At 40.9% G+C, this 24,735-nt stretch overlaps 1 protein-coding gene across 1 annotated transcript in view; it reads right to left on the bottom strand.

Moving 5' to 3' along the window:
• Window positions 1–400: 400 nt before the first annotated feature.
• FMO2 (flavin containing dimethylaniline monoxygenase 2) overlaps window positions 401–24,735 on the bottom strand; it is a 40,261-nt gene continuing 15,926 nt past the window's right edge. Inside the window, exons 3-9 of the mRNA XM_004706736.2 lie at window positions 24,002–24,190; window positions 21,601–21,763; window positions 18,070–18,212; window positions 13,544–13,743; window positions 8,705–9,060; window positions 6,149–6,221; window positions 401–2,043 (exon numbers count right to left, since the gene is read on the bottom strand). Of these exons, the coding sequence (XP_004706793.1) occupies window positions 1,698–2,043; window positions 6,149–6,221; window positions 8,705–9,060; window positions 13,544–13,743; window positions 18,070–18,212; window positions 21,601–21,763; window positions 24,002–24,190 (1,470 nt within the window). The 3' untranslated portion in view covers window positions 401–1,697. The remainder of the gene's footprint in view (window positions 2,044–6,148; window positions 6,222–8,704; window positions 9,061–13,543; window positions 13,744–18,069; window positions 18,213–21,600; window positions 21,764–24,001; window positions 24,191–24,735) is intronic.

Here is a 24,735-nt window from a genome sequence, read left to right as displayed (position 1 = left end):
GTATTTCTCATTATGATGCTGGCAAAGGATATTGAATTTGCTATGCGTGAATCACCAAGAGAGTGAACAAATCAGCCTGAGGAGAACTACAATCAGAATCCTCCTTGGAAGTGAGGATATTGTGACATTGACTTACTTGCTTTGTATACATCATGAGCAAAGGGCCCTTCCTGGAAAAGGACATCATGTTTAGTAAAGACAAGGTCAACATCAACAAGGGAATACTCAGTGAGATGAATTGACACACTAGACACAATAATAAACTCAAATGTATCAGTGATCATGAAAATGACACAGGACCAGTCAACGTTTGGTTCCATGATTTGGTTGTATTATATGAACACATAAGGTTGCCATGAATTGGAGTGGCTGAACAGCAAATATCAACAACAATGACAACAACAATAATGACATCTTTTATTGTAAATTTCTTCAAGTGCTTTTTAGATCTAGGCAGCATGTTAATAAAAAAATTACCAATACAATTTATTCAAGCATATTTGTAAGAGTGTTGTTTTCTATGTAAGGAACCCCCAAAGTAACACATATGTGAGTATACATGAAATAGTCTATTAATGCATAGTCTGTTAATAATAGACATTTCTGTAAGTATTATGGGATGAGGTTATCATCTTCATTTATAAAGCCAAAATCCAATCACACTTCTATCACTTACTAATGGTGTGGTCTTAGATATGTTAGTCAACTTTTCTGAATTTCAGTTTCTACTTCTGTAAAATGGGTACAATAGTTGCCCCCACATCACAAATTTTTACAAGAATTAAATGAAATCATACTTGCAATATGAGTACAGCAATGTGGGGTCTATGATAAGCACTAAATATTTATTAGCTAGCTAGTCTGGCATGTTTACTTCTACAGAAATATTTCTGTCAAAATATAACAAATGTGGATATGTGGTCAGCTTTCAATATGAGGTTCTAAAAATATGTCTCAGCATTGTTTCTATTTTCTAAGTTCCTTTTCAATTTTTCTCCAGTATTTTTGTGACACCCTCCCACCCCCCCCAAGCAAATGGATCATGCAAACATGAGGCCTTTGTTATCAAACAGAGTCCAGATAGAAAGATTATCAAGCACATTGTATAGGATATTAAATAACAAAAGCAAATCTACTGCCACTGAGTCGATTCTGACTCACAGCGAATCTACTGGAGAGAATAGCAGGGTTTCTGTGGCCATAAATCTTCATGGAAACAGGATGGCTCAATTTTCACTTGCATCATGGCTGGGAAGTTTGAAATGCCAACCTTCTCACTAATCACCAGACAATGAAATTTATCCAATACTTTAAACCACATGCTTCCTTTTCATTGTATATAATTGTGTTTATGTAATTCCCATATAGCAGAACTTATCCAGGCCTGTGTTATTATTTATTTATTTACCCAGGCCTTTATTATTTATTTATTTATCATGTTATAGGGGCTTGTACAACTCTTATCACAATTCATACAGCATATATTATTTTTAGTTTGTTTTTTATAGAGAGGAAAAGGTGGAATGGGAAAGAAATCTCCTGGCGAAACTTGTGATTTTATATACATACCAGATTCTGCTAATTCTCAGGTTGTCCCTCCTAACTCTGAACTTTGGAATGTAGATTTTTAGTTTTTGTTTCCCATTAAGAGGTACAGATAAACCATGCAGCCAAAAGCTGTATCCGGGAGACTGGAACTACTGAAGTTGGAGTAAAAAGCCCACAAGAATAGCAAGGAGCCCAAGGATTTTCAATAGGAAGGAAAGTGGGAAAGTAGAGGAAGCCTTCAGAGAACGAGTCTTTAAAGGCTTCAATATCCTCTGGTTCTGGGTGAAGATGGCACTCCTGGCTCCTTCCCACTGCCCAGGGCCAACCAGGCGGTACTGATAGGAGTTGCAGGGTCCAAAGTAGAGTTTAATTGCCAGTTTAGGATCTTTTAATAAGAGAGAAAATGGGTCTGGCTTCACCCCAATCTCTAAGGCAAGCTCGTCCAAGTAGTCGATGTAATTGGTCTGCAAAATCTGGCTATTGCTCTTTCCAAACCTTCAAAAGAACATGCAAAAGGCAGGGTTACAACATATTTTGAATTAAATAAACACATTATTCATTCAACAGCTGCTGAGAGAATAAAGGGATGAGTGAGTGGGGGAGAAAATAAAAGGAGTTCTTGTGGGAAGATCCAGTGGGAGGTCTGAGTTATTTATTTATTTTGGGAAGTGTGAGTTTATATACCATCTGAAAGTCTATGCCTCAAGGGGAGAGAGCATTAGAACTTATAGTGATGATGCATATTTAACTCTTTTAAAAAGCGACTTAACTATGGGAGTGTATGATTTGTGAATACTATATCAAGAAAACTACTAAAAAAAGACAACAAAGAAAAAAGGAACCAAACTTGACCAATAGCACCATCAGCTTTTTACACCACATTTGCTTATGCACCCATTTTGTCTTCAGCGATTGTGTCATGCACCCATTTTGTCTTCAGCGATCGTGTCAGGAAGGTGAGCATCATAGAGTGCTGAGTCAGCGGAACAAATTGTTCTTGCATTGAGGGAGTACTTGAGTCAAGGCCCAATGTCAATCTGCTACCATAATACTTTATAAATAAATATATGTACATAAATCTATTTCCCTGTCATCGTACATAAATGTATTTACATAAATACATGCCTGTATTTGGACCTCTATAAATGTTCTTTGCCCCCCAGTTCTTTGGAGACCCAGAGCCCATCAGTAGTCAGTTGGACACCCCCTGTCAAAAGGGCCACAAGGAAAAGAAGAGCCAGTTAGGGTGCAGTATAGCACTGACAAAACACACAACTTTCCTCTAGTTCTTTAATGCTTCCTGCCCTCTCCACTACCATGACCTCAATTCTATTTTACAAATCTGGCTAGACCAGAACATGTATACTGCTACAGATAAGAGTTGGCAACACAGGGAATCCAGAGAAGATAAACCCCTCAGGACTAATAAGGGAAACATTGATACTAGGAGGGTAAGGGTAGGTGGGGGGAGTAACAGGGAACCAGGGTGGGAAGGAAAGTAAGGGGGAACCAATCACAATGGTCGACGTATGGACCCCCCCACTCCCAGGGGGACAGAGAGCAGAAAATTGGGTGAAATGAGACAGTGGTTGGTGTAGGCCATGAAAAAAAAAAAAGAATAGTTTATAAATTATCAAGGGGCTGGAAGGGTGGAGTAGGGAGGGGGAAAAATGAGGAGCTGATGCCAGGGGCTCAAGTAGAAAGAAAATGTTTTGAAAAAGATGATGACAACATATGTAAAGTGTTTGGTACAATGGACGTATGTATGTTTGGGTTGTGATAAGAGCTGTAAGAACCCCCAGTAATATAAAATTAAAAAAAACCATAATTACATGAATAATAAAGAGTATAAGGAAGAAGAAAATGTTCTAGAATTAATTGATGATTATATAAATCTTCTTGGTATGATTGAATTATTGAATTATATGTCATGTGGATGAAGTGTTAATAAAACTGTTAAAAATAAAATGAAGGAGGAATATAACTGAGAAACATAGAGAGAAAATGGGCTAAGTGATTTTAGGGATTGCAACAATTATATAAGCAAAAGCTGTATGCATAGTTGAATGGAAAACTGTAAACCTTCACTCAATTCACAAGAAAACATTTTTTTCCAATTAGTACGAGGGGCTTATCAATTACAATATTAATGGATGATCTTTATGCTCCAGGTGGATGATCAATAAGACTCTCTACCATAATTAACAAGGAAATCTCTAAAGGGAGCTAAAGGCAGACACTGGACGGTGTAAGATATGACAAAATAATAATAATTTTAAATTATCAAGGGTTCATGGGGGAGTGGGGAGCGGAGAGGGAGGGGAAAATGAGGAGCAGATAACAAGGGCTCAAGCATAAAGCAAATGTTTTGAGAATGACGAGGGAAACAAATGTACATGAGAGCTTGACACAATGGATGTATGCGTGGGTTGTGATGAGTTGTATGAGCCCCCAATAAAATAATTTAATAATTTAAAAAATATATAAAAAGATCCAGGAATGGGTTTTGGGCTCACACTACATCCTAGCTCCAATTTAAGAACAATTAGTTCTTACATCCTGGCCCTGCTCAATATTCGCCCTCAGGAAGAGCACGTGAAAGATAAGGTGCTACAGCAAGTGAAGAAATGAGATGGTGCCCAGCTATCAGATAATGTAGTGTCTGGGGTCTTAAAGGCTCGGTTCCAAACAAGCAGCCATCTAAGTGAGAAGTCAACTAAGTTCACATGGAAGAAGCACACCAACATCAGTGACTGAAGGATTGTAAATCATATAATCCAAAATCAAAGGAGGGAATATTTATCAGAGCCTACATTGTGAGAATCCAGTTTGCAGAAGGCTATGGATGACAGTAGGAGCTCAAGCTATGTTGGTGAGATCTACACAGGAAAGAAGCCTCTGGTGGTTTCCCTCTCTCCATATAGAGGGATGGGAAGGAACTGCTTACCAGACAGAGCGCGTTGGAGAGATGACTCTAAGAGATCAAAATGATAAGCCTGGCTTGAACTGTTAAAATTTTGCCAGTTGATACACTTTGGGCCTGATCTGGTTTTCAACATTTTCTGGTTTTTTGCTTGTTCATCTTTGATTTATCTCTGATGTATTTTGTCATTTGGGGTGACTCTCTTGAAATTTTGTTGTATGTTTTTTAGTATATGAAGCCCAGGATTGATGAACCTACAGAGAGAGACCAGTAGACTAAGAGGTTTTGAGGGGTACAGTGGTGGTGGGCTGAGGGATTAGGGGGGTAAATGGAAGCTGATGTCAAGCAGTTCAAGAAGGAAGAGAATGTTTTGAGACTGAATATGGGAGTGATTGTACAATTTCTTGATGTGATTGGACTATGGAACAACAGGATATCTGTATTAGCTCCCAATAAAATGGCTTTGGAAAAAAATTTTGTTCTTTAAAAAGGAAAGAGAAAAAAAAGAAAGAAAATCTATTCCTCAAACGGAGAGTGGGCTATAAAACAATGAATGTACAAATGCGCTTACACAATTGATGTATGTATGGATTGTGATAAGAGTTGCATGAGCCACTAATAAAATGGTTAAAAAAATAGTCATGCATTCATGCACATTCTGGTAATGTGAACAAATTAATGACTATGATTATAATTTAGTATTTGCTAAGCTACTAGGGAAGCCTCTAGGGAAGTATAAAATACTTAGGATTGCTGCAAAATCTTATGAGAGAATATATACAAGAGCCTAGTTTACTGCCTGGCACAGAGAAGATGTTCAATATTTGCTTGATAAATTATTAAAGTCCCTGGCATTTAGGCTGGCGTGTGGTCTATGCTCTATACATGTTAGAGGAATTCTAATTGAGGATGGGATAACTTCTACAGAAGGCTGGATCATTCTTGTGATAAGAGACTCAATCTTCCAAGGGTACTTGATCCCTATCGAACCCCAGTCCATCTAAGGACACACTGCAATTCCAAGGAGCCCTGGTAGTGTATTGGGTTATGCAAGGTCTGCAGTTTGAAACCACCTGCTGCTCTGAGGTAGAAAGAAGAGATTTTCTGCACCTGGAAGGATGTATAGCTCTGTAAACCCACAGAGGCAGTTCTGCTCAGTCCCATAAGTCCCACAAGCCAGAACTGACTCTGGCAGCTGGTTTGGCAATCTCCAAGTCCTTCACTTCACACCAATACCTTTTATTTTTACGTGAGATCCCTCAGCTGGCTTTCTAGGGACACCACGGCCACTGGCAGCACTCAACCTTTAACCCTCAGACCCTCTTTAACTACATACACAGTTTGGGTAGCTTGAGACAATTACAGTGGAATCTGACATGAGAATCCTACAAAGCAGAACTGAAATGAAATCAAGGACAAAATGTTGTTTTGGAACTGTTGCTATGTGTAACTAGTTGGGCCTTCAACTGTAGTGTGTTTCAGAGGCATCTAGGAAGTCCGTAGACACGCAACATTTCAGCCTCATCCACAGAGCCTCTGAAGCAGTTGGCTTGAGTTAGGGTCCTAGAACTTGCATTTTTAACAAGCAGCCAGATGGTTCCTAGAGGTAGCCGGATCATCATACTTTGAGAAACACTGCTCTATATAAGATTAAAACAACAGCAACAGCATACTTACAGGTCAATTCTTTTTTCATTCCTCTTGATAATGTCTGCCATCATAATACTCTCTGAGGGCAAAGTACACAAATCTAGAACAGAAATGGTTGCTTTGAATAGTACGTCGGATTCAAGATCGTTGCTTCACCTAGTAATTAAATCCTGAAAGGAAACGTTGGCTGTGTAATCATGTTATGAGTCAGGGCTTTGCTGCTGAATTCCAGTGGGTGCCAGTCCTGTGCACTTTGTGGGACACAGCCAGTGTAGCACAGCCTGCCACATAAACTGTGAGGTGGAGGGTGAGTAAGAGAAGAGGTGAGAATTCTGAGTGGGAGGAACTTGGAAGCCATGTCAAGTGGTTTGGACTCCATCCTGAATCCTGGTTGGGGGTGGGAGAGTGGGGTGGGTGGGTTCTGCAGCAGTGGTAACAAGATTAGTTTACCTTGTGGTGATAGATCCCTCCCACTGATTGCTGAATTTTGGAAAATGGGCTTCACGGAGGTGAGCCCAAAGGTACGGAGACCAGGTATGAGATTTGAAGTGAGCCTGGTAGGGAGTCCGGAGTTGCCTGAACTGCAGTGGGAGGGATGGAAATCATGCTTATGGTTCTACCTGGTCTACAGGGTCCCCTGAGCATCAGACAGGTGTTGAAAACCAGTTAGTGCCACCTGGATATGACTAAAAACGTGGTGCCATCATGCACAGTGAGTCCCTAGAACAGAGTAGAACTGCCTATAAACTCCAAGGCGGCATTCTGTATGGAAGCAGGCTGCCACGTCTTTCTCCTGGTTCGATCCTCCACCTTTTCAGTTAGCAGCCACATGCTTCACCATTGCCCCATCAGGATGACTAGCCACCAGAAACTTTATATTCAAAGCGCCTCAAACTGAGCTCATCTACAAAGCCCTCCTGTATCTAGACTCGAACATTGCAATTCTCCGATGCCCTGTTCCGTTTCACGCCTTCTTGATTTTGCTCAGTGAGATAGTGAATGTTTATTGTGCCAACCTGGCCGATAAACAAATGTGGGGTTAATTGAAGTGTGGAGAGATAAATGGCCCAGTAAGTCTCACTTTTCTAGTTCTCTGGTCTCTTGCTTTGTAATGGTCAGACCAGGGTGCAGCTGCCCTAGCAGTTCCCTGCTTCAGCTGGCAAGGCTCACTTCCTGCAAATCTTCCCTGAGGAGCAGCCATGTGGAGACCCCTCCCAATGCTGAGATGCTTACACATTCACTGATTTGGCTTTCCTCCTGCAGTCGGCGTCATAGTGTGTGTTTTGTGAGATAGAGGAGGACTTTGTGGATTGGTGTTTGACATATGGCTTAATGTTGGACTTGTGGGATTGGGCAGCACTGGATGGGATGTTTTCTTGATGTGCACACTTAACCTTTATATAAAGCTCTCTTTTATACATGCGTTTGTGTGCATTTGTTTATCTAAAGTACCCAGACTAACACACTCAGTCATCCAGGAACTCTTCCCTGACTCCTTTTCCTCTCTGCTGTTGGCCACCTCATCCCACTTCCCTGGTCATGTTATCCCACTCTGCTGTTGCTCAGTGCTCCTTCTCTTGTTCCCACAACTCTCTGTGCATTCCTCTATCAACACATTTGCCATATTATATTGAAAGGACTTGTTTTCATTTCTTTCTTTCCCACCAGATCCCACTACAGGGTTCGGTATTCGAGGCATTTTTGTTGAATTGAACTCCGGGGGTCAGAGGCAGGGAGAGAGTAATGTGATACACAGATGCTCAGACATCTTTCAATAATTCTAAAACTCTGTAGGGATCTACTTAGGTATTAAACATTAATTTTGATACCCTAATCACACTAGTTTGTATATATCCTACAGAAGTAAAGAACATGACATGGACAGATATATGCACACCCATGAACAGACTTGGAAGGTGACCAAGGGTGGGAGGGGCAGGGGAGAAAGGGGAAGCAACAGACTAGACGGTAGCCATGTGTTCACTTGGATGAAGGGGAAGATACTATACTACAAGAAGGAGATAGGAAAAGAAGTGGGGAGGTTTGAGAAGTTGTTTATGCATTTGGTGCAAAAATAATGATCTGATATGTTAGTCCGCACCTAGTTCACAACAAAATGCTTGAAGAAAAAGTTAATTTTTACTTAAGCATTAACCAGACCTAGGTCTCTTGATTTGCACATAGTCTGAGGAATTTGAAAACATCATATAGGCCAAAGATGTAGTCATAGATGCTTTCCTTCTTAAGCTAATCTCTCATGATTCAAAGAAAGGATACCATATAAGGGAGAGTCAAAAAGTTCATGGGAAGATTCTATTATCTTTGCAATTCCAGCCTAGTCATAGAATCAACTTTATGCTAGTTGAAGCTCTCCGAATTGTTTCATGCTTCAAACGGATAGTTGCAAGTATTTATTATTGCACTTGTCATTTGAATTATCCATGGACTTTTTAGGATGTTACTCTTGTGAGAGCAACCAAAATTGACAGCATTCTTGTGGTCACTTTTTAAACTCTGAATTTATCATTGAGCAGACCCCTCATGGTGTGAAGCCCCCAGTTACCCACTTGCTTACTCACGCACCTTTGAAAACTCTTGTCACCCAGCGAGCTTGAAGTTCAACAGTTGGGAAAATGGAACCAAGGGGCTGGATGAGGCCAATGCATGCAAGAGTTGATTTCTGCAGCTGAGGGGGAAATATGCATTTATAAAGAGAGACCATATTATTCTCAACTTTAACCACGGTCTCTTCAAGGAAGGGAAAAGAGAAAGTATATCCCGTGGCAAAGACAATGACGTCAATGTCCTCCTCCATGGTTCCATCTTCAAAGACGGCAGTAGTTTCTGTGAGCTCCTTCACTCTCGGCTTCACCTTGACGAGTCCACATAGCAGACGACTTGGGAGATCATCATTCAGCACTACTTCTTTCATAAGGTATCTGAGACACACAGGAAAAAACACTCAGAAGGACCATTTTCAGAAGAATCCCGAACCCTCCCTACATTATATGGCTCTGAAAATTAGAGGGTTCTTCAAAAATCCATAAAATGTGACTAGTTGACCTGTCTTAACTCATCTTATCTGACTTGATTTTATGCTGCAAACCATTCCTCTTAAAACACCCGGGGAAATATGTGAACACTGCAGATAACAAACATTTCAACCCAGGGGCTTAGGCAAAATGCCAGGGCATCTGGTCATCCCTGTTTATTTTAGTGGATTTTATTCCACTTGAAGATAATTCTATTCACGGTATTTCCACAGTCTCTTTCATACCACCTACCTTTTTAAAAACTATATTGCTGTTTTATATCAACTTTATCTGATCACAGCTATGTAAATCCTATCAGTTTTGAAACTTCTTAAGGGATCAACATAGGAATGAATGTATAAAATCATCTTTGGGAATATTGGTTGATCCCAAATATCCGTGATATCTCAGTTTCTCACAATATGAATTTAAGGAACACAATTTATTTGCTTTTTTGTGTTTTTCTTTTTTATGGATTTTGGAATAGTTTTCCTGTTTGTTGGTTTAAAAAAATAAAAGAATACAGGCTACAGGATTGCATTTTAAACCTTAAACATACACAATCACATAAACTCTTAGGCTGGGTTCCCTAGATAAGTAGAACTAGTGTCCCATATATGATAGGGCTTCAAGAAGGTCATGGAAATATTCTATGATCTTTTAATTTTCTCACAAACTTTTGGAAGCCCCTAGTATGTATAAGTCTCTATATACACCTTCTATTTAATTCTATTTAATTATCAACTATCTTGTTAGCCAACATTTTGGCTTTGTGATAGCAATAAAAATCTGCCCTCTCCTATCTTGTGCATGAACCCTTGCTTCCTCCCCAGGTCTAGCTCTTGGCCCTCAGAGTCCCCATGTCAATCAGGCTGAAGCAGGTAGCTGCTCTCCAGAAAGCCACTGCAGAAGCCACTGTGGTAGTTTTTCACGAGAGAGAAATGATTGAGGATTTTGAGAGATCCTGTTGGAGAAAGACCTGCAAGTGACTGGAGGGTAAAGAGAATGTTGGGGGCGGGGGAGGTTGCTGCGGGGGCTCCCCTCTACTCAAGTGTCTTGGAAGGATCAAGTTTAGCAGTGATAATGGGGGTAATTGGGCACCTCCTCTTTTGCTGTCAGGGCTGCTGAACTCTTCTCCCAAGTGGCAGCTAGTCTCCAGGATCTTGGACACAGATCCAAGGCTTCAAGGATTAGACTCATTTCCACCTGGTTCTCTCAACCTGCTGATGGCAGCAGGGAGCTGAGGCTGTAGAAAGGCATGAGTATAGAAAGCAGCCTCCTTTGACAGTCTTGATCCCAGCCCTTCAAATTGCTTGAGCCTCAAAGCCACCAACCACACCTTTGATCCAACTTTCAGATCCCGGTTCACTTGAGTGGCAACCTGAACAGCAGGTCCTTGGTGTCTAGACTGCCCTGATGTAGGGGTATAGCATTTTTGAGGGTCTAGACTCAAGAGTTGCCTCCACATCCTGCTTATCTTCCATGCACAATGCCAATTTTGCACAGCGACCTGATCCGTGGTACATAATCATGTTGATAAGTGGCCGTATGGAGAGATGTATTTCCAAGAAATGGGTCACATATTTGTGGAGGCTGGCAAGTTCCAAATCCATGCTTCAGTCTCTGAGCTTGAGCCCTCTCTTGACTCACGTGGTTGCAGGGGCTGATGAACTCGAAATATGTAGGTCAGATGGCAGCTTGCTGGGCATGTCCCAAGAATAGGATAATGGACTAGATGCAGGATTGAGAGAGACAGTGCTTTTCCAGAGCATCCATGTATATTGTATGCTGGTCACACTCCAAGGAAAATTCCCTTTCAATCAATTGGCTGCTCACATCAACTTACAACATGGAGGTTAATCATGTAAAATCTGTCAAACCACTAAGAATCATGGCCTAGTCAAGTTGATACATAATCTTGTTCATCACAATCTATCCCTTGTTAATCTGACACCTGTATACATCTCCTTAAACTATATGTAACATCTAAAGATAGTGATAACATCATACTTGTTTTTAACGTGATACGACTAAAATACATATAACCAAAAATGCACTCGCCAAGTTTACATTTCATGTGTCATAATAAGTAACAGAAAAAAAGAAGGGAGGAAACAAAGATATTTGCTACACACACATTTATGTATAACAGAACAAGGAAGAAATACTAAAAATAATAACTATCATAATTTCTGCAAACACCTTCTTCCACCATTCATTTCTTAAGGTTTGGGGCCAGTAGACGTTATTGCAGAATTCAGTTTCTGTAGCTTTTCCTTACCTTTAATCAAAGGCCATGGTAGTACAGAGACATCCTAAAGCATCTCCTGTATTACACGCATATTTTTTTTAACCTCCATTATATTTATCCACTTTCCCCATGGGAATCAGGATCAATCATATCAGCTAATGCAGTAACTCTCTTTGCCTGTTAAGACAGAGACACGGGGATCCCAAAGGGGCTGAGTTGCATTCATCTTTCAGTGCAAAGGAACCAGCGTTGTGCCTGCAGCTGGGAATGAGGGTCTCTAGATTCACAGAGAGTGTAGGGTCACAGAGACAAGAAGAAAAAACCTCACAAGTGGGTCACTAGCGGGGACAATAAGTAGTAATACTTCCATTTCTACTTCTTGATTCCTAGACCCACGCATCTTGGATATGGGAGGAAAAGCACTGGAGACTGGACCTTGGTTTAGGGCACATACCACTTTTTAGGGAACTTTACACCAACCATGCAAGTTATTGCTACCTAACTGACACCACAATTGAGCTTTTTCAGAAGGCCATTCCATTGACCTGTCAATCCATCTGCTTCAAGATGATGGGCAACATGGCAAGACAAGTGAATTGTGTGGTTATGGGATCATTGCCATCTGTTATTTGCTGTGACATGAATCCTGTGCTCCCAGGCAATATTGTACGGAATGCCATGATGGCATTCTGTAAGTCCACAGATGGTAGTTTTGGCAGAAGCATTGCTTTCAGGGAAGGAAAAATGTTTGCAGAATAAGTATCTAGTCCAGTAAGAACCAAATACTACCCTTTCCATGATGGAAGTGGACTCATGTGGTCAACCTGCCTCTGTGTTGCTGGCTGATCACCCTGAAGAATGGTTCTATATTGTGGACCCAGGGTTGGTCTCTGTTTATGGGAGTTGAAAGCCCTTTCTCCTGTATAGTGGCTGGTGGTTTCGAACTGCTAACCTTGTGGATTGAAGCCCAATTTGCAACCACTAGACTATCAGGAACATTTCTGATGTGGAATACACACATAAACACACACACAGTGAGAGAGATTGAGAATGGAGAGAGAGAGAGAGAGATTGATTTCAAGGAATTAGCTCATGCAGTTGTGGAGGCTGTTAAGTCCCCACTCTGAGTCAGGCATTAGACTGGAGGCTTCTTGTGCCACATGTGGTTGTAGGTACTAACAAATCAAAATTGGCTGCTGGCTCGCTCCTAAGAACCAAGGGTCAGAAGATGACGAGTTGGAAGCAGGCCTGAGAGGGAGATTTTTGTAAGAACATCCATGAATACTGGATGCAGACCACACCCCAAAGGAAATCCCTCTCCATCTCGTGGCTCTTTACATCAGATCACAAAATGGGGCATGATTACATAATATCTTACAAATAACTGAGGATCACAGCCTAGATAAGCTGACAAAAATCTTAGCCATCACACATGGCATTTGTTGAAAGATAGCCTTTCATCAAATAGCTATTCTACTTTTTAAAAGGAAGGAATCTGTTACCAACTGAAGAGAAATAAACATTCATATTGGCATGTGCTAAAAGACCAGTATACGTTCAAGATATATTTGAGATCAAAGGTATTTGTTTTTGGCAAAGAAGCAATGAGTAGATTATCAAAAGTTGCGAAACTGCTCGTATGAAAAACCCTTACGGTGTGCCAAAGTATAATAGTTGCCAAAGTATAAATGATCAAATGAAGGATTGTGGCATGTTTCCCCTGGACACTCAATGTAAATCATAAACATGAAATCTCAATGTAAGAAAGGAACTTAGGGACATGCTAGAAAACCTTTCATCCCAAGCAAGACTTCTCTACAGAGAGGGTCACACTCTCTTGAAAGTTTCTTCTTCATTATGGAACAGCGCTGAGCGTTGATAAATTCCCTTTCAATCATGTACTTCTACTTTTGGGAGTCGCTGATTATATCGCTATTTCCCATGAAACATTTTTCTTTTTTTTCCCCTTAGACACAGAGAACAAATTTTGTATCCAAACTCTGGGACCTATGAAATATTCATTCTCATTTGTAATACAAACTATCAAGGTAGCAATTTGGAGTTTTGCAGAAGAAGCACCTTCAGACAAACTTGCCTAGTAATAATGAGTATGCAATGAAAATTTTAAAATAACTCTACTTGTTTTGAGGTTCAAGACCATAATTTTCATGGCTGAACCACTGATTCATCTGCTGTTCCGTCATCCATTTCAGAACCGTTCGTGGCAAGGTATTTCGGAGCATGGAGGCAAACCGGGTGTGGAATATCATGTCCCAAGGATAGCCATCATCTGATATGCGACTCTTGACCCAGGACCCATGTCTGGTGCTGATAAATACCTGGTAAGCAAAAAAGACTGCAGTTGAAATCAGGACATGTGTCCCCTTTTTGAGTAATCTACTGTGTAGGTGTTGGATGTATCAGATGTACGGACCCAGTAAACTCTTAGTTCAGAAAAGTGAAGTGCCTTGTAGTTTTCACTGCTCTGCGGTAGTTTTGTCACAAAAGTGATTGGTGTTACAGAACTAACAGAGTGCAGCCTATAACAACATTTTGAGAACTTGGTGGAGACACTGAACTATCCCCAGACTAAAGCTGATGATGGAAGCCACCCATCTTATCTCTATCATGTTTGCAGTTGGGGTTTGCTGCTCCTTAACAGAAATATCCTTCTTCCTCTCACCATGTCCATGTGCCTCCAGTTTTGTTTCTAGTTTAGGTAAACAATTACCATTATTGTTGGGAATGCATGATGCCCGTCAAATGACTTTAGAGACATAACTGTGGGTCTGCGTCACCATAAAGGAGTCCTGGAAGTGTATGGAGCTGCTAACTGGAAGACTGGCTGTCGAACATTCCAAACACTGGGAGGGAGAAAGATGAGGGAGTCTGTTTTTGTAAGAATTTATAGACTCGGGAACCCCATGGAGCTATAATACTCTGCTCCATAGGGTTGCCGTTAGTTGCAATTAACTGGGTGGCAGTGGGTTTGGTATAACTTTGGAGTAGAACTAATAAGGAAAATCAACCCCCTTCTGTAACTAAAATAGCTATGTATTTTGAAAGTAAAAAATAGGATGCATACTGTAATTTCCTTTCCTTTTAAATGTATATATTTCCTTTCAAATGTATATCCTTTCAGATGGTCTCTTAAATAAAAAAAAAATCATTTTATTGGGGACTCGTACAACTCTTAAATCTATTTTCAAATGTATATTTTAACTAGTTAATTTTCACTCTCCAAGTCAAAAATATATATTTGAATTGCTTCTTATATATTGACAAACTATTCTTTGAGCTATTTGATTTTGGCTGTCCTAGAGAAACAGCCTAATGAGATTTACTTACAAGCAAACTGATTTACTTTCTTTAACTTTCAGATCATGTAGTCTGGAGTTAGACTGCCTGTGTTTGTATCTCAGCCACATTATTCACTACCTAAGCCACATTGGGTGAATGATTTCTCTGTCTCCGTTTCTTTCTTGGCAAAATGGGGTTAGTAATGACACCTGCTGGGACTACTTTGTGAGTTAAATGAGGTGACATATGTAAAGTTCATACAATACTATTGCCTGGCAAGTGATAAGCATTATTTATTTTTTAGGAACTAGCAAAATATTATTTACTATTTTTATAATATTTAGAAATTTAGGCTAGGGGCGGGGGGGTTCTTATACAGTGCCACACATCTGCATGGGCCTCCATATAAAACATTAGCTTTATTGTTCTCGGTGTACAAACATACTTATGTCCCATTTTCTCCTGCTGCTGTCCCATGTGACTTGCCAATTTCACACCTCATGTCAGTTATTGCATAAGAGATGTCAACATTTCCATTAGTGCCCATTTTCGTTGATGATTGCTCCTCTTCTTTCTTAGGTGCAACATGGTCTATTTATTTATTTACTTATTGTTTTTCTTTCTATCCCTACAGCCAATAAGCCCTGGTGGCATCGTGGGTTATGCAAGGGCTAGATTGTTAACTGTAGGATCAGCAGCTGCTCCAGGGTTCTCGACTTCTCTCAGGATGTACAGTCTTGGACATCCAAAGGAGGCAGCTCCACTTTGTCTTCCAGGGTCGTCACAGGAGCCAGAATCGACTTGATGGCGGTAGGTATCCCTGGCCTGGATTTCATTCTTTCTTTCTTTCATCACACGGGTCAGAGTGAGTGGAGTGGGCTGACTCGGACTCTAATGGCTAGGGATATTCTTACCATCTGTCACTGCCATCAGGCACTCGCACTATAGAGGGCGCCATATTATAAGCATGTTCACGCTTTTCCGAATCAGGGCACACTCAGGGCTATGGTGAGATTAGTTTTTAATTTTCAGCTTTAATTTGATTCAATTAGGTTTAATTTGCAGGTTGACCTAATTTTGTCCCTTACATTTGTAGGTCCTATAAAATGTTCGATAAATCTTTCTCCAGAAGGTTGACTTCAGAGGACAGAGGAGAACTCTACTACTTTTGGTTTCTGAGCCTTTTAAGTCTTTAAGAGAGCGGGCAGCCTCATCTTTCTCTCAAGGAATAACTGGTGGATTTGAACTGCTTACCTTGTGGTGAGAAGCGCAATGCATAGTCTGCCCACTATGCCAGAAGGGTTCCTCATGTAGGATTTCTGGGGCAGTAAATCTTTATGGGAGCCCACAGTCTCATCTTTCTCTCAAGGAGCGATGAGTGAAGTTGAACTTCTGACTTTGGGGCTAGCAATCTAAAGGTTACTGGATAGTGCCACTAGGGCTCTAAATAGACCATGTACCCAACCTGAAATATGGAGTGCACCTAAGAAAGAAGAGGAGCAATCATCAATGAAAATGGGCACTAATGGAAATGTTGACATCTATTATGCAATAACTGACATGAGGTATGAAATTGGCAATTCACGTGGGACAGCAGCAGGAGAAAATGGGGCATGAGTATGTTTGTACACCGAGACCAATAAAACTATGTTTTATATGGAGGCCTATGCAGATGTGGGGCACTGTATAAGAACCCCCCGCCCCTAGCCTACAAGAAGGCTTCAGAAAGTTTGTGGGAAAATTCCATTTATCTTTTAATTCCATTTTTCACAAACTTTTTGGCTGTCTTTTATTAGTCTCTGTAAGAAATTTTATTACAATTACACATTTATGTTATTAATTTAATAAAAAAGAAAGATACATTTGGAATAAAAGATTGCTTTAGGAACTAGAAGAGACAGATAAACAGAACAGGGCATCCGAAGTCACAGTTGCTGAGGAGTCTACGCAGACTCACGGGGACCTCATGTGCATCCACGTCAAGTTGTGCTCCATAACGTCTCCAGTGGGTGACGTTCTGGAAGTAGACCAAGAGGCCTTTTATCCCAGATGGTGTTGAGTGGACTCACCATCAGACCTTGTGGTTAGCAGCTGAGTGTGTGAATGGGCTTATATAGCACAACCGAAGGAAGCCACCAGCTTTGGAATCCAAGATTCTCTATCTTTGGAATATCTGCTGTAAGTCCAAATCACAGGCCTGACAACACATACTGGTTGGGCATGAATCGCTACTTGGTTAACTGCTAAATATACTCCTCTTGTTTTACTCTATTCTATTTCCAACCTCAAAATTTGTAAGTGTTCCCAACAGGAAGGGAACTGATGCTAGTGACTCCATCTGTCCCCTAATCCTCAGGCCTCCTGGCTTAGCTCTTCACCAAGACTATAGTAAGCGCCTCCTCATTCTTCACACTAAAGTCTCAAAGTGGTGTCTTTGCACAAAATGGTGAGGACTTCGTGGGTCTAGTACATCTCTCTGGTCGCAGTAACCTGCTCTATTGCTGGGCTGGTAATAGATGGCAGATTGTTCCACAAGCCCCAGTGGAACCCCTTCAGTTCCCCATTGAGGAGACACTGTTTAGCTATCATGCTTACTGCTGGGCATCTCAGGCTCTAGGAATGTAAGACTTGGGGCCAGAAAGTTTGCTGGTTGTGGATTGTGGTCCTGGTCAGTCCCACGTGGCCAGAGGACACCACTTGAGGAGGCTAGTGCTGGAGGCTCCTGGATTCAGAGCCAAGGTGAGAGAGAATGCTTTGGGGAGAGGAAGCATAGACATTTTCCCATCTCTATCTCTTTCCTTATAGAAGAGAGTTATTTTCTGTCATTCACAGTCATCTGTCAGCATTTGCCTCCCGCATTGCTCAACTGGTGTGATACCTGAGCAGATGCAAAGCTGACAGAGGTGGGGAGATTGTAGAAAGCACCGAATTATCTTGGTTGGGAGACTTACTATTTATGTAATCTTTCTATGATCTTCAAGTAACTGGTGATTATCTATATTTCAAATATGTGCTAACTCTCTAAAAGGCACCTCCAAAACATGAACAGATTAACTACTCATTAACGCCCCCTGGGAAGAAATAAGGTCCTTTTTGCTGAAAATAAGCCGGTCCAAACACCTTATTTTAAAAATGAAAGAATCACAACTCCGAGAGATGCAATGCTTGTTCTAGACTACGTGGCTGGTTAGTGGCAGAGCTGGGCAATCAACTTTAGCCTCTGGACTTCCAGGTTTGCTGTGATATCACACTGGGCACGCTATTGACCAATTAATAAGGACTGCAACCTCACTTGTGTGGTTAGGCTTCTCCAATATGGCGATCCTCGTTCCCCTCCATCCTACAGTGAGCAAAGAACAGCTCACCTGTGCAGCCTTCTTACTCAGCTCCACTGCAATATCGGAGGCCGAGTTTCCTAGTCCGATCACCAGGATGCGCTTCCCCTCAAATCCTTCCGTTTGCTTGTATTGGCGACTATGGAAATATTGGCCTTTGAACTTCTCAATACCTTCAAGGAGAAGAGAGAAGTCCATAAACTTCTGAGTTAGCTACGAGTCAAGTTAATTTCCGTGGAAAGGTTGTGCTAGCTCTACCTTTCGGGGGTCAGTTATTAGTTCTTTCTCTTTCCCCCACAGAGGAATCTCAGAAGCAAGTCCAACCATGACCTCAAAGTGTAAAACACATAAAAGAATCCCCTGTGAACATCGTTCAGGGATGTGAGTAGCTTGGGCACCAGACAGAGAGCGTTGTAAAGTGGATTATGGTAGGAGTAGTTAGGCTAAAATGTAACACCTTATCACTTAATCGTCCTTTTGATTCATCTTAAAACTGTTTTGGTTTTTAATCTTTTCTGCTTTCTTTTGAATTGAGGTTTTTTTCCTACATTGTCTAGTCATTGTTCTTTTTGTTTGCTTCCTGTTTATGTTTGGTATCATATTATGTATATGCCATTCAGGATAGGTAGATTTCTAAAAACAGTAACTGGATGGATAATGGCCCCGGGGGCTGGCAGGGGAGCCTGGGGGGCAATGGGGAGCTGACAACAGTGAGTATGAGAAGGCAAGGTTCCGAAATTAATTGTGGGATGCCCGTCAAACTCTTGTTAATATGATTGAATGGTTTAATTGTATGACATGTGAATTCTATGACACTAAAACTATTAAAATAGGAGTAGCTTCACAAACATTTTTTAATATTTAATATGTTTTTTCCAAATATAAAAATCCTTGGAGAATTTTCAAAGCCAACATCGTTAAAATATTGGAACCAAATAAAAGATTAGTAATATTATTATAAGGATAAAAATTTGAAATGAAATAAGAGAAGCCATAATTTTTGTTTTTAAACTGTAGAAAATAGCAGCATTATAAAAATGAAATGACAAAAATGTCAACATTTTCTTTAAAAATAACTGTTTACATAAATTAATCCTACAAAATTGAGTGGTTATAGTCCTATCATCCTTAGAAATTTACTATATAACTAATATGATTTTTACATGTTTACTTCTTGCAAATTTTCTATGCAGAATTTCTTTTTTTATTTTATTTTATTGAGGGCTCATACAATTCTTATCACAGTCCATACATACATCCATTGAGTCAAGCACACATGTATATTTGTTGTCCTCATCAATCTCAAAACATTTGCCCTCTACTTTAGCCCTTACACATTAAACATTTTTTTCTAATAAAGCTTCCTATGATTTTTTTAACAATAAAAAGATGCTAGATGATGCATATAGTACAGGATCAAAAGAGTTGATTTTAAGGGGTAGCTTATATGTTTACAGACAAGGAAATGGTTTTTGAGGAATTAAGAGCAGAATCAGGTGTTGGCTGTTGACGCTATTTTTTGCCTTCTTGTGGACAGCACAATGATACTTTAATACAACCAGTGGTTCTCAACCTTCCGAATGCCATGACCCTCATGTTGTGGTGACCCCCAACCATAAAATTATTTTTGTTGCTACTTCATAACTGTAATTTTGCTACTGTTATGAATCGGACAACCCCTGTGAACTGGTCGTTTGACCCCCAAAGGGATTGGGTCCCACAGGTTGAGAACTGCTTAAATGATTAAAATTTAATCATTTCCTCAAATATTTTCTTGCTGTGTGCATTAATTAGGATAATATATATAATTCTTATTTTGAAAGCAGATAATAACTATTAAGTAAAATCCCTGGGCCACAAAAGGCTGCACTAAGTCAGTAGTTATTGAGGGCCGTAGAGTGGATTCTGACTCCTGGTGGCCTGACTGGATAGAACAGAAGTGTCCCACAGGGTCTCCTAGGCCATAGTCTTAGTGGGAACTGATTGCCCGGTCTTTTCTCCCATAGAACTGCTGGATGGAGTTGAACTGCCACCTTTCATTTAGCAGCCAAGTGGACAGTCCTACAGAATCAAAATGCTGGGGATGAGGCCCACAACATTTGTGTTTTGAGAAGCACTCAAAGTGATACTGATGACATGCTCAATGTGGTCTGAGAACAGCCTTTCAAACGAGTAGGCATCACTCCTGCTGGCATCAGAGCTTTGGGGGCAGAGCAGTTTCAAGTTGGGTTGCTAACTGCAAAGTCAGCAGTTCAAAACCAACCAGGAGCTCCGAGGGAGAAGCCTTACAGTCACAGACACTCAGCGGCAGTACTCCCCAGTTCTATGGGGTTGCTATGACTTGGCATCAGCTCACAGGCAGTGAGGCCTCTTTTTATTTTAAAGCAGTCTCTACTTAATCTAATCCCATCCACATCAATTGAATCTTTGCGGGTGGGGTCCCAGCCAGGAGCAGATGGCCTGTGGTTTGGAAATGCAGACCCAGGCCATAGCTTACTTGACAGTGTCACTGAAGGTCCATAAGTGAAAACCAAACTCACAGCCATTAAATCAATTCTGACTCATGGCAACCCTATAGGACAGGATAGAACTGCCCCTGGGCAGTGGGTTTCCGATTGTACCTATTAACAAGAGTAGAAAGCCCCATCATGCATAGATGATTCTAATTGAGGCCTTGTATGAGCATCAGCATTGTAGATGTTTCCATGGTCTTGGCAAGGATCACAGGAGAAAGACAAGACTGTCTATTCTTATAAAGCAGCGGTTCTCAACCTGTGTGTCATGACCCTTTTGGGGGTCGAACGAACCTTTCACAAGGGTTGCCTGCCTCATAACAGTAGCAAAATTACAGATATGAAGTAGCAACAAAAAATAATTTTATGCTTGGGGGGGTCACCACAACATGAACTGGATGAAAAGGTCGTGGCATTAGGAAAGTTGAAAACCACTGCAAAGATTGAAAGATTGAAAATCTCAGAAGCCCCATGGAGCAATTCTCCTCCACCCTGTAGGTCCATTATGAGCCAGAATCAATTCCATGGCAGTGGGCTTTGGTTTGGGAAGGAAGTATGCTCTCTAGGGCAATGCCTGGGACCATATAGGCAGATGGCTGCAGGGTTTCCAATGCTACCTGTCCTCCTTCTCTGTCCCCTGTCCTCATCACTGTCCTGTAGCAGCTCTTCTTCCTAGGAGCTCTCCCCAGCAACCCCTGTCCTTGCCCATTGCCTCCAGGGATGCAACAAAGCCACAGGTAGTTGGCAGGATACAAAGGAGCCAACCTAGGCACATGGCTCGCAAGCTTCTCCAACACTTTGGATGGGAGAACTCTGCAAATCTGGGGAAGATTTAGCAACTTTGGAGCAAGCCAGCTGAGCTTCTTATAGTATGGAAACCCCAAAAGGTCATTAGAAGCAAATAGAATGTTTGGAGTTTTTCATGTTTTGAGCTCAATGCTGATCTTAATATTATGTCGCCACAACTGTTAATCCTGCCTCTCGATCCAAATTGCATGTAAAGTGCTCGGCCATGCCTTCTAAAATCTGGGACCCTTGCAGGCCTCACCTGGAAATGACTGCAGTGGGAGGTGGGGTAGGATGTGGTGCCCACTGCAAACCATAACTGCATCAAAGACGGTACTTCGCTCCTTGCCATTGCTCACTGTAACAATCTCCCATTGCCCAGACGAGGCGAAATCCGGGCGTCTTTGCACACTGAGGACAGTTGTCTTGAAAATAAAAACAGAGAACATATCATTCAGAGTCATTCTGGACATAATGTGGGACATAGTGCACAATGTCCTTGAAATGTCGGTGGGTACAGAGTAACATGTAACCCCACCTGGGGTTTCGTAGACTCCCTTGCAAGCTACTTAAAGTGAGGACTGCTCAGCATGTTCTTCTCATTATTGTGCTTTGGCAGAGAGCCAGGCTATTTTACATGGAAAAAAATAGCTTGTGGGCTATTCTGCTTCATGTGAGGCCTGACTCAGCAGTTTTTAAAGGATGTGAAGTCTGGAATACGGACCCGAGGGAGAAGAAAAAGCAGGCAAGGCCTGGGAAAAGACACAAAACAAGTGCCAATCATTCCAGCGGCCACGAGGTTAGCATTTATATGGGTTCTGTTTGAAGAAGATACATTTTATGAAGTGCTCTGCATAGTGCCTGGCACATGTCAAACTCTCTATGAATGGTAGGTGTTATGGTTTCTGTATTATTAAAGCAGTTCATTGTGTTGACAATACAGTTCGTGAGATCATTTAGTAGGTCGAGTGGCATTTATTGGTGGTTGGATTTGTACTGTAGTTTACTTTCTATCAAGGAGCCACTGATTGGAATAATCAAAAACAAACCCCCTGACTATTGCGTGTCTGCTTCATCAGAACCACATCAGATGAAAGCATGTACTTTACTCATTCCTACAGGAATGACATGCGCTGCTTGTTGGCCTGTGTCTGTGCTCCTTAGATAAGATTTTGAATATTCATGTATTTCTCAAAATGTTGAGCTGGCAATTTTTGAAGCTGCCCCAATGAAAAATTGTATATGCTTATGAAGGGGCTATAAAATGGGGTTGTTTTCAGCTGAAAGTACTTCAGATTTATAGTTGGGAGGCATATATTGACTAAATAATATGTGAACAGCAGGTAGATCCTCAAGGACCAACACATCAGCACCACCTGGGAGCTTGCTCCACATGCAGAGTCACCAGCCCCATACTCGACCTACTAAATGAGAATCTGCATTTTAACAAGCTCTCCAGGAAATTAATCACTCACTTTTCAGACTGAGAAGCACGACTGTAGATTAAATTGACAATCACATGCAACAGAGTTTTTATAGCTTGTCTTCTTCTTGAGTTGAGGCTCAGTAGCTCATAGCTTATGTCACCTCAGTGTCCCAAACATAGAAAGGAATCTTCTTGACCCTTTCCCATCACCATAAAGTAATAGCAGCAGTAACACAATCCATAGGAAAATTACCTCAGTCCCTTGCAACTACAACATGATCTTTAAAGGAACAGATACTATAAATTGCACAGTCAAAAGAATGCAATGTCTCTGTCAAATAGATTGATAACCAAGGGGACAGAGACCTATCAAATCCTCTGGCATAAATAATAAGTCATTTATCTAAATAGACCAGTGTTAGGATGACTAACCTACCAGGAATTTTGGGGAAAATGACATTAGGTAGAACTGTACATTTTAATGGTACTTACAAATACACATACCTATCAAAATAAACTATTGGAATTAGCTAATGCAATTATTATATGTACAAAACTAGAATTACAGAGAAAGTAAGCTGGGCTAAAAATTTTATTCATAGTTTAATAGGAGAAACAATTGAAATATTATTTTCTGAGCAGAGTTTATAGTCCTCAGCATATAGGTTAATGATAAAACAGAACATTTAGAATATTTTTTTCTTATTGAGTATTACTTTTGAAGAATCACAGGAAAAGGGAATTCTAAGTGTATTTCAAAATGATCTGACTTTGTGTTTATAGATTGTATACAGAAAAGACAAATAATTAGCTGAAAATGGTGGCTCCAGCCTTTTGAGATGGGTGGAGAGCAGAGAGTTTATTCAGCACAGTTTATAAGAGATGCTGTTTCTATGGAGAAGATAAGAAAATGAAACAGCAGTTTGCTTCTCCTCAGATGCCTTTCCAAAGGAGATACGGCCGGGAAGAGTCCGTGGGAGCAGATACTACTTTAAATGCAGCTTCTCCATCAGAATCATCATCGTCCCAAACTTCTAGCTTTAACACATGGCTTTTCTCTTTATTAGTGTATATAACCTAAAGTCTCAGTTACAACAATTCTAATTTTTGCATATGCTATGATGCTCATATAATTCAGAGAAGAATTAGATTGGAGTTTATCTTTCTTCATTAAAGCAACTATTTGTTTAAATGTCACCTGTAATGTAGAAAGACCCTTTTCCTTAAAATACGATACCTGGAACTGAATATATTTGAGGAGATCAAACTTCTTGGCAACAATTCTGAAGTATTCCAGAAGCTTTGAGTTGTGCAGGAAGTTTGGGAAATCTTCAGGCATCGGGAAGTCACTAAAACAGGACATTTCTTTGCTGGTGTTGGTGATGACCGATTGGTAGATACTTGCTCGGCCATCATCAACAGTTTCCTAAAGAAGAAGATACAAAGATGAATGATTATCATGCTTGGTTCCATATATATATATACATATATAATCCCCCTTATATATCTCTCTCTTGGTTCCATACACACACACACACACACACACACACACACACACACACACACATATATAATCTCCCCCTTGGGTAATAGATTCTTTTTTTACTGATGAACCCTAACTATAATGTTTCGGTGACGTGGCTAGATTTTCATCAACTGGAACCTGTGTAAACATCTAGGGGTGGAGCCCAACCGATCAGTCAGGTCACAGCCTGTTGATGTTTCCTTAGGGATGTGGCCTTTTGATTAGACACAGGGGACTTCTTCCTTTGTCCCTTAGCCTTCCTCCTCCCTGGGACTCTGTGTCTGCCTCGGGGGGCCATGTGGATCACTGCCCTAGAAAGCTGGGTGCCAGGCCACGTTTCTGCAACCTTACCGGCGGGACTCTGCACCCACCAGCCTGTGATTCCCTGCTTCCTGATCATCAGTCAGAAGCTATGTAAGTCTGAACAAGGCTCTGGCCACTATCGG

Source organism: Echinops telfairi, unplaced genomic scaffold (assembly GCF_000313985.2).
Source record: "Echinops telfairi isolate 266 unplaced genomic scaffold, ASM31398v2 ScPeMD7_7424;HRSCAF=8462, whole genome shotgun sequence".
Lineage (NCBI taxonomy): Eukaryota > Metazoa > Chordata > Mammalia > Afrosoricida > Tenrecidae > Echinops > Echinops telfairi.
This window is presented reverse-complemented; position numbering and strand designations above follow the sequence as displayed.